The sequence below is a fragment of the Myodes glareolus genome, chromosome 9 (genome assembly GCF_982192425.1).
Source record: "Myodes glareolus chromosome 9, mMyoGla1.1, whole genome shotgun sequence".
Taxonomy (NCBI): Eukaryota; Metazoa; Chordata; class Mammalia; order Rodentia; family Cricetidae; genus Myodes; species Myodes glareolus.
This window is the reverse complement of record NC_142034.1, coordinates 62,588,592-62,599,239: the sequence shown is the minus strand read 5'-3', so window position 1 is coordinate 62,599,239 and position 10,648 is coordinate 62,588,592. Positions and strand designations below refer to the sequence as shown.

At 53.8% G+C, this 10,648-nt stretch overlaps 1 protein-coding gene across 1 annotated transcript in view; it reads right to left on the bottom strand.

The window, feature by feature from the left end:
- Positions 1-41: 41 nt before the first annotated feature.
- Positions 42-10,648, bottom strand: part of Slc5a10 (solute carrier family 5 member 10) — a 49,736-nt gene continuing 39,129 nt past the window's right edge. The window contains exons 10-15 of the mRNA XM_048448178.3: positions 5,753-5,860; positions 3,678-3,828; positions 1,248-1,416; positions 945-1,160; positions 672-729; positions 42-559 (exon numbers count right to left, since the gene is read on the bottom strand). Coding sequence (XP_048304135.3) covers positions 453-559; positions 672-729; positions 945-1,160; positions 1,248-1,416; positions 3,678-3,828; positions 5,753-5,860 — 809 coding nt within the window. The 3' untranslated portion in view covers positions 42-452. The remainder of the gene's footprint in view (positions 560-671; positions 730-944; positions 1,161-1,247; positions 1,417-3,677; positions 3,829-5,752; positions 5,861-10,648) is intronic.

Genomic DNA, 10,648 nt, shown 5'->3' with positions numbered 1-10,648 from the left:
AGTCCCCCGCCTCCCAACATATCTGACTTATTTTTTTAATATTTTATTTTTAATATTTATTTTATTATTTTAATATTTATTTATTATGTATACAATATTCTGTCTACATGCATGCCTGCAGGCCAGAAAAGGGCACCAGACCTCATTACAGATGGTTGTGAGCCACCACGTGGTTGCTGGGAATTGAACTCAGGACCTTTGGAAGAGCAGGCAATGCTCTTAACTGCTGAGCCATCTCTCCAGCCCCCATATCTGACTTCTTTAGTGTTGTTTTTAAAAGGTCTCTCTGCTATATTTTCAGAGCTCCAGTTCTGCTGGCTCAGCCAGACACTTGGTACTGACCTACTGCAGAGCTGTAGACACATTCTGTTTCCTTGGGCCTCCATGTCCAGCCTAGGAAGGAGGGTAGCCCTGAGGACTGAAGTGCCCACATTCCCACTGGGGTGGCAGCATCAGGCAAAGTAGGCATAGAAGAAGATGTTGACACACATAAGGAAGATGGCGTTGAAATTGCACACGCGGGTCCAGAACGCGCGTTTCTGGGGTGTCAGGTCATCGCCTACAGGAGGTTGAGGTAGGTCAGTGAGGGATACAGGCTATACTTGGGTGTCCATACCCCCAGCCCCAGCGTGGTGGTGGGATGAGGAGCAGTCCCAGGGGTATCCACTTACCTGCTTTGGTTCCTAAGGATGGATCCAGAACCAGAGTCCACCAGGTTAGATTTTCTACCTGCAGGGAAGAGGTGTGGCAAGACAGAGTGGCCCGAAAAGTAGCAGGTCAGTTACAGAAAGAAGCTTCAAACAAAGACAGAGGTCTGGGCCGGGAAGGGTTAAGAGTCAAAGGTGAGAATGTCTGGAATCAGAGAGGGGCACAGACAGGAATCCATCAGTCAGATCAGGAATGGGGCCTGTGGTGACTGGGGTCAGGGAACAGGACTGCCTCACCTGGCTTTGGGGAGGGGGCGGGCTCAGTAGGCTTCCAGCGGCCATGACAGCACAGGTGAGGAGGAAAAGGGCGATGGCAAAATGCAAGTAGTGCACACTGCGTAGGAGGGCTGGCCCTGAGTCTGCCTGGCCGCAGGGGGGTTCCGGGTACAGGAATTCCAGGATCAGCCTCAGGGCACCCACCAGCAGCCCGGCCATTAGGCCCCAAAAGGCCCCCTGGGGAAAGGAGAGACAGAGAAGACCTCAAAGGACTCGTGGGGCACCCTTAAGGGGAACCCCATCGGACCTGTCTGGGCTACCCACCTGCTCATTGGCCCTCCTCCAGAAGATGCCCAGGACGAAGATGGCGGTGACAGGGGGCGCCAACGAGCTGGTCACTGACTGCATGTAGATGAAGAGCTGTCCACTGTTGGAGCCCTGCAGGACTGGGATCCAGGCCACGCTCACGCCTATGAGCACCACGATGACCAGCCTGCGGGCGGCCAGCCCTGCCTCAGCTTTGAACTTTCCTTGCTCCCCAAGACTTGCCTCTGGTTCCCTCTGCCCACTTCAGTGCAGGTCACGAGAGACCGGGCGCTCCTGCTCCATCTCCTGCCGTGGCTCTCTGCGGCCCATGCGGCCAGTTACTCAATCCTGCCCTTGCCTTCTCCGCTCGGTGTGCCCCCTTCTGCAAGCACGCACGTGCCTGGGTCCCAGTGTTTTCCTGATCTCGCTAAGCATTTGGGGGGTCGGTGAATGTCACAGTGGCCCTCCCACCTGGGGCCAGTCTAGTGGGATTTAGAACACCTGCGGAAACTGCACGATCTCGGACAGCATACCCTAGGCTCTTAACCCTCAACACTCGGCGGGTGACACCCAGCCCCCCACCTCCCCGCTGCCCGCGGGCGCTTTGCTCCTCCCCAAGGCCTCGCTGGAAGCTTTCCAGGCTTTGGGGCTGGCCTTGCAGACGGATCCACCGTCCTACGCCCAAGGAACCCAGGGGCAGTGTGGGTCTGGGGTCTTCAGAGGGGAGTCTGGAAACTCAAAGGTTGAGTCACCCTGCCAGGGCAGTAATCACACCTAATCGAGTGATCTCCCCTCTCACTCTGGGGTACGGTGGGAGAGGCTGGTGGCCGGCGCCACGCAAGATCGACTGACTGGCTGTGTGCAGGTGGGTGGGTCCTTCCCCCACCTTCCCTCTTTGCTTCAAGCCAGGCCCCGGGCAGAGGGTGGCAGAAAGAGGAGGTGCCGCTTTGATTGAGGCTAATTAACCCTTAGACTGGAGCACAGCTGGGCGCGGCCTCTTCAAAGCCTGGCGGTCTCCACCGACACGCCCCGCACCCTCCAGCCGGAGAGCCTAGCAGCTCCTGAACCTCAGTCTTCACACTGCTGGCCTTTGGTTCAAGCCGGGCCCCTGGATGAGGAGGCTTCCTCTTCCTAAAACAACCTCCAGGGGGTGCGCACACAGCCAATCTCATGAGTGTCTAGCATGGTGTGAGGTGTGTGTGTGTGTGTGTGTTGGGGGGCGGGCTCTGAGTTCTCCGAATTGCTCAGCTGGACATAGAACTCCAAGGGAGGAGACAGAATGGGGCAGCTGCGAGGGAAGTAAAGGGGTGGGGGGCAGGGTCCTGAGCATCACTGTCGGCCTGCAATCCCAGTTTGCCTGGTGGCCTAGGATAGCTCTCTGGCTTAGAATGAGACCAACCAGAAAAAGCCAGTTTCTGTGAGCCCAGGGAGACGGGAGGCATGGGGGCCACAGGCCAAGGTTGCTAGGGCTACTGGAGTCCTAGGCCAGAGAGCAGGGCACGGAGATGCCCAGACCCAGGGCCTGGGAGGTGGGAGTCTGAAGGGCTTCTTTCAAGGAAAAAACTATCTCAAACGGACAGGCCTCTGGTCACACTGCAGCTGCAGAAAGGCAGGAGCAAACAGGTGGTCAGGTGTCATGTGACCAGGTCTGATAGGTAAGAACCTGAACTGCTAGAGAGGCTAAAGGCTCCCTTCCTGCAGATGAGCTCATGACACTCCAGCTCCCAGGCATGTCCCAACAGGGCTCTTCTCACAGAAGCTGGCTGCTTTGCATCACCGGAACAAGTGCTGGGAGAGCCCCTGCCCCAGGCTCCAGGAGGAAGGCTGCAGTCAGCCCTTGTTAGTGAGCAGGGAGCACACAAGGAGACTACCCTCCACTGCCCTGGCCAGTCCCTCCTAGGCTCACAGTGAAGCATAGGGGCAGGGTGGAAATGTCCCGCAGGAAGGCTCATTTTGACATATTATGGCCCGACAGTGAGAGAGGGATCTGGTAGTGGTCTGGGGTGCGGTGCAGAGTGCTTACTCTTTGTGGGGGAGAATCTAGAGGGCTAACCGGAGGACAGAGAGGAGGTTGGGTGCTGGGTAGAGGAAAGAAAGCCAGCTGGAGGAAACAGCAGGTCCTCAGCCGGCCCAGGGTGTTGGAAGCCTGAGACTAGGGGCATCATTGTGGTCCAGGTGTGGCCAGTTTGAGGATTAGCTCTGGGATCCCAGGGTAGCCAGAGCAAACCAGAAGGCTCAGAAAGATCTTTGGTGTTGCCAGGGAAGCAGAGTTGACTCCAGGTGAAGGAGTCAGCTCAGGAATGACAAGTATACCCCAGATACTCTGGCCGCTTCCCTTCTTTCTCTGCTTAGCAAATTCCTATGCATCCTTCAAACCCCAAATCTGGTGAGGACTTTCCCAGGCAGATGGTGCTGCAGAAGCCCCACCATGCCCCGGACGTCCCATACCGGCCCACCAGCAGCAGCTCCCGCTCTCCTGCACCGGGCCGCAATCGCCTCCAGATGTCCATGGTGAAGAGTGTGCTGCTGCTGTTAAAGATGGAGGTCAGCGATGACATGAGTGCAGCCATCATCACGGCTATCATCAGCCCTCGGAGACCTGCGGGCAGAGCAGGGCCCCCACTGTGACCCTGCCAGACTGCGAGGGAGACAAGTGAGCAGAACTCTTAGAGGGCAGCCTGTGGCCCTGCTGTGGAGTAATTACCCACATGGCAGGGCTGTTTTCAGCTCCTTCTGTGGAGCCCGAGCTGACAAAGCGCTTTCCCTGCCCCGATCCAACATGCCTGAGAGTGAGGAGCCCAGGACAGCCTCAGGTACTGCAGAACGATAGGGATTGGGAGGTGAGGCGGGTGGCAAGCATGGGACCCTTTGCTGCGAGGTCACACCTGGGTAGTGGCCTAGTCTCTGGAGCTCCTTGGCATGCCACTTCCTGTACACAGCAAGTCCCAGCAGGCACGGTGGAGCCCTTCTTGACTCTGGGAGAGAGCCTTTGTGGAGGTGAGGGCATGAGAAACCCACTCTACTTTCTGTGAGTGAAAGGCCCCCATCCAGGCAAGGCAACATTTTGGGAGTTAGGGGCTCCAAAGGGCCCAAAGGACTCAGTGCTGTGGTACTTTAGTTTGGTCACCTCCTGTGACTCCTCACCTCTGCCTTCCAAAGAGGTGTTGATACAGCCTGACCTCAACTCTGTAGTGTGACTTCTAGGCATCCCATGACCTGCTTTGTTTACTTCTCAGGAATGTGAATTAAGTCATGGTTCTCCCACATATTTATCTACCCTCCTTGGTGCTTGGGAAGTTGTTGGCTTGTTGATCATTGTACCCATTTCTCAGACAGGGAGCTCAAGGCCTAGAAAGGACTGGAGGCCCAACAAGTATCTGTCAGTGCTAGGCTGAGTCCTTAGCTCAGTATGGAAGGGGAGGCACAGCCTGAGGTGGGAGTCCACAGTGTGGTCAGGCCCTGTCTCTGTTGTGTCATTAGGCTTAATCCTAGCAACAACCCTCAGGTTGGGTAGACTCATTATCCCCAGATTACACACAAGGGCACCAGGCTCTAAGCAGGGAAGTGGTATGCTCCAAATAACTCCACTGGCACATAGCAGAGCCGAGGTCTATTCCCAGGTATGTGGACATCTGTGCTCTGTGGGGAGGAAGGCGGGAGGCAGGGAAGAGCCTCGACTTCCAGATGAGTCTAGATTGCAGGGCTCATGGAGCTGGCTTAGGGTAGGACTTCCCCCAGTCCTGGACCATTTTTGCTGCTTGCATGCCTCTCTGGCTGGGGAACTCACCCCCTAATACTAGAATAGCAGGGCTACCACAAAGACCATGGGGAAAGTCAAAACCTGTGCCATGGCAACAGTACCTTTGTGGGTGGAGCTCATTCTTACAAATATGGGTGCTAAGGGTCCGGGACTTTGGATCTCAAAGGAGTAAGCAATGAAATTCAGTTTGCATGTCATCCTCAGCCTCAGTTTCCCCATATGAGAAGGTATTAATAAAAAGGTGAAGACAAGGCAGTAGGTAGCCTTTCTCTAGAGGTAATACGCATGCTCAGGTCTGTAGTAGCTGGCATGCCTGTGGCCTTAGCAAGATCACCTCACCTGCCTAGGACTTTCTTTTTTTTTTAGATTGATTTATTTATGTGTATGTGTATCTGCTTGCATGAGTTTATATGTAACACATGTGTGTGCAGGAGTCCTGAGAAGCCAGTATAGGAGTTCAGATCCACTGGGACTGGAGTTACAAGTGAGCCACCATATGGGTACTGGAAACCAAACCCAGGTCCTCTGCAATGTGTCTTAACCACACCTCTCCAACCCCAAGTTCCCCATCTTTAGATGGAGGTGAGCCCAGCTGAGCAGTCTGGGGAGAAAAAAAGAACTGACATAGGGGAAGCCTGGGTTTTTACTTACGGTCACTTCTGTCTGGCCATTCAGATGGCACAGGGACTCATACAGAGCAGTCCCCACAATTCCAATCCTCAGTCGCCAGGATCTATCACCTGTATATGACATAGGGACTCACCTATGGGCATCAGCTCCATGACCAGCTTTGGGTAGGCAATGTTGGAGCAGCCAATCTCAGCCCCACAGGCCCGCAGACACTCAGATGGTACCACACAGCCCACATCATCTGTGAAAAATAGTACCTGTGCATCACATACACACATACACCAGACTAGCCTGAGCTGCTGGCTTGGCGGCCCCTCTGACTCCTCACCTCGGTTTCCCAGAGCTAGTCCTTGGGGCTCTGGCCCCTGTTATCATCCCTACCGCTGCCTCCGTCACTGGCCCTCATCTGGTTGTTTCCTGCTCCCAGCTCCAAGTCAGGGGCTACTGGCGGTGTGCCCTACCTGTGACCCTGTGCCAGTGCTTATTGCTTCTACACCTGCCCACCCATTGGTGGTCTCAACCACCCTCTTTAAGGTTGAAAATAGAATCAGGAGAGGGGAGGCCTGTACCCGGCCTTCTTGCTCACCCAGTAGCACGTCACATGTGACAGCCTGTTGGGTGGTGGCTGGTCCCATAACCTCTGTCTAGAACCCCAGCACCCAGGACCATCTTACTTGCTAGTGCTTTTTTGCACACGCCCAGCACTTGGACGCCTCCGTGTCTCTGAAGGCACAGGCCCTCCTCCCTTGTGCTATTGTCCTATTGACACCCATGGCCACCTTTGTTTATCCCCTGCTCCTCCTCTGAGGTTCCTGACTGCCCCTACCTGTCTACCTGCCTAGAGCTCCTGAGGTCCAGGATCAGTTCCTGTTGTTTGTTTACCATGCCACCTTCCTCACCAGCCCTGGAGCACCCCAAGGGCAGACACCAGTTTGAATCATCCCCAGTTCCTGGCATCGCCCAGTCCAGGGCTGGGCCCAGAGGAGACAGTCTGAACTTTTGCTGAATGAAGGAATGAGTAAGTGAGAGGAGGGAAGAGGGCGGAGGGCGGAAGGACAGAGGAAGAGAAGGGAGAAAGGTTCCCAGGAAGAGCCCCAGCAGTTCAGGTACTTTCTCCCACCTCCTCTCCCAGGGGGTTTACAGTCCTGGGGAAGACGCACAGACAAACCCAGAACAGAGCATGGGACTCTGGTAGGCTCCTGAGACCTCATGGGCCCGAATCTTAGAGACGATTTGCATCCTGGGCCCAGCCCTGCCAGTTCTGCCACTGGAGGACCCAACCCTCCTGGGAGGCAGGGACAGCATCCCAACACATAATGACTCTTAAAGCCAGGTGAGGGGATCCCCCAAATTCACCAGGCCTCACTCACCCAGGCTCCTCACCCAAACTGAGTTCCGGCCTGGACACCTGAGGCTGGGCAGCAGCAAAGGCCAGGGGGCTCCTACCAGGCTCTGGCTTTCCTGGGGTCAAGTGTCATACCCAAGCCTGGGACCACCTCTCTCTACCTCACATCCTACTTCCCCATGGTCAGTGCCAAGTCCAGCCTGGTTCCTGGTGACAGGATTTCACCTCCTCCCTGCCCCTTCTATCTACCAGTCTGCCATGGCCTGTCCTGCTCACCATCCCCGTATACCACAGAGGGTCACAAGGCTCAGACTGTGCCAAACCTTGACCCTTTGACCACCTTCATTCCCCCGCACCTCCGCCCCCACCCCCCGCAGGCGGCACCCAGGCTTTTGTGGGCATCTTTGAGCCTCTGTATCTGCAGTTCCCTTTCCTTGGAACGTCCCTCCCTCCTCATAAACTCAAGGAATTTAAACTCATTCTTCTGATCTCACGAATGTTTGGCTTCCCCAGGTCTGGTAGCAATATCCTCCTCAGCACCAATAACCTTCCAACTTCTGTCAGCCCTGCTCCCCACCAAGGTTGTGGGGTCCCTGGGAGACTCCTGGGTTTCAGTCATGCCTAACACAGCCAACACATGGCAAATACTGGCCAAGTTTGTTGACCAACTGAATGGCCCTCTCCTAAGGGAACTAGCTGCCAGGCACACTGCCTTCAAGAGCAGTTAAAGTCCTCATGACATTCCACCAGGCACATTTGCCCATCTCTGGGAGCCAGTTCAGAGGCTGTCTGGCTAGTAAGTGCTAGAAACAGGCACGTCGGCCCCAGTTGGAAACCGGTTTCCCCAGACCCTTGCTGTATGATGCAGAGTGATCCTTTAATGTCTCTAAGGCTGTTTCCCCTTGTACAGGACAAAAACTTAACCTCAACTCAACCATCAAACCTTATGTGAACTTAGCTCAAAATGGATCATGGGTTTTAATGCACACTATTAACAAGTGATTGAGCTTTGGGGAGTAGGTCAAAAGTGACATTACACCAAAAGCATGATCTGTGACGGGCAAAACTGATGGAATGACACTATCAAAACACACAACTTCTGCTCGGTATGATACCTGTAAAGAGGACAGAGAGACACACCCTGCACACGCCAAACAAAGACTGTATCTACAGTACATAAAGAGTGCTAGAAACTCAGCAACAGAAAGGAATCTCTCAAGAAATGGGAAAAGCTACAAGCAGAACCCCACTGAGGACATACACATGGCAAACGAACACCTGAGACGAACACCTGAGACATTCAATGGCTGCCCTGGCTAGTTTTATGCCAACTTGACTTAAGTCAGAACCGTGTGAGAAGGTCAGGCTGTAGGTAAGCCTGCATGGCATTTTCCTAAATAGTGATTGATGTGGACGGGCTCAGTCCAGTGTGGGTGGTGCCATCCTGGGCTGGTGGGCTTGGGTTCTGAAAGAGAGCAGGATGAGAAAGCCCTGGAGAGCAAGACAGTACACAGCACTTTCTCGCGGCCTCTGCTCCAGTTCCTGCTTCCAGGTTCTTGTCTTGAGTTCCTGCCCTTACTTTTCTGGAGCATGGACTGCTACCTGGAAGTATCAGGAAAAATAAACCCTTTCCTTCCCAAGTTGCTATTGGTCATGGTGTTTCATCAGAGCAGTAGGAACCCTAAGATATCAACAAAAGTCAAGAGTACAGTTTGTAGCACGGTGAGACTACTGAGGCCAAGCAGTAGTGGTGCACACCTTTAATCTCAGCACTTGGGAGGCAGAGACAGGTGGATCTCTGTGAGTTTGAGGCCAGCCTGGTCTACAGAGCTAGTTCCAGGACAGCTAGGGCTACAGAGAAACCCTGTCTCAAAAGAAGAAAAAAAAAAAGGCTATTGAGCTGTAGAGCCCTTGCATGAGCGGCTAGGCTCCATCCCTGGCACTGCAAAAGGAATAAATAATAACCACACCAAAATATTATACAATTATGCAAATGGATGAGCACGTGTTAGCCAGATGGGAGACATTCGCCTTGTTGGTGGAGCTAGAAGATGGCCCAGAGCTCTAGGCTGCACCCTGGAAGGTTGCTAATGACACTGTCATCTTCACAGGACCAGGAGAGAGAAAATGGCAGCCAGGGTTAGGGTGAGAACCTGGATGCCTAGTTCTAATGAGTAAGGTCTCTGCAGTGGTACAGTTCTGCTATTCCAGGCTGGCCTCAAGCCTGCAATCCTCCTGCCCCAGCATCCCAAGTCCTGGGATTGTAAATGTGCACTGCCTTGTACAATTTGATGGAAACTACTGTCACACAAATCTATACATATGACAACACTGTATACCTTCCCAACACACACACACATATGCACACACAGACACGCACACAGAGACACGCACAGAGAGACACGCACACAGAGAGACACACACAGTACTATTGAGATCTAATGCAGTTTTGTGGATGGCACCAGAGACTCTTCTGACTGAGACAGTTATGTCATGATAGACCACTATGGGAAGTGGTCAAAGGTACCAAAAGCCTCCCTGTTCCCTTTTTACAAGTTCTGGTGACTTGACCAAGAGTGAGGCAGATAAAGAGCCTTCCAGCCTGGAGGCCAGGTTCCTTAAGGAAACCAGGAACTCTACAGTGATAAGAACAAGAGAACAAACTGAGAACCAGTACAGTGTTGCTGGGAGTCCAAGACACACACCCCTGCCTCTCTCGGCTCCTTGGAAATGGGAGGGGAGGGGGTGATTCAGGTAGGCTAGAGGGGAAAGGTATGGAAAGGAGCAGATGTGGAAACACAGTGTTCTGCCGGGTGGTGGTGGCGCACACCTTTAATCCCAGCACTTGGGAGGCAGAGGCAGGTGGATCTTTGTGAGTTTGAGGCCAGCCTGGTCTACAAGAGTTAGTTCCAGGACAGGCTTCAAAGCTTCACAGAAAAACCCGTCTCGAAAAAACAAACAAACAAACCAAACCAAACCAAAGCAAAACAAACAACAAAACCAGTATTCACAGGCATAAGTCCTGCTATGGATGAGGGCCCAAAGGTTGAGGTGCAGGGCTTGGGCCTGGGAATCAACGATGAGACACTGTATACTAACTAGACTTGAGGGGCAGCAGATGCAGGGTAAGGAGGGCTTCCAGGCTAATGGGCAGTGGCGATGTGTCTGGAGGGTACAAGGATGCTATGAGACATCTCAGTCAGACAAGTCCAGGGTCCACTGGAATTCAAACCAACTCCGTCCTGGCCAAGAGCTGGTGGATGGTTTGGGGAAGACAAGGCAGGATTGGCTTGGTGCCCTGCAGCTAAAAGCTTCAGGGAGGGAAGGAGCCGTTTGTCTGCAGGGTTTATTGAGTTTTGCCAATTTGCACCTGACACCCTGCCCTCAGATGTGAACCCAATGTTCTCCATTGCTGGGGGACACTTAGCCAAGAGCTGGGTCTGAGCACAGCCTGGTCCTGTTCACCCTTCCCTGCCGCAGGGTTTAGGCACGTGCTGTGCTCCAGGTCATGACAGGTGGGTATGTCAACTCTGCAGACATCAAAAGTGTGGAAGCAGTTGGGTCAGTCCATGACCCAACCCTCTCTCCTCAATTGGACAGCTGAGCATCCCACCTGCGAGAAGACAGAACTGGGCCAGGGCTGGATCAGGATCGCCAGCAAAACTGGGGGAGGAGAAAGGTTTC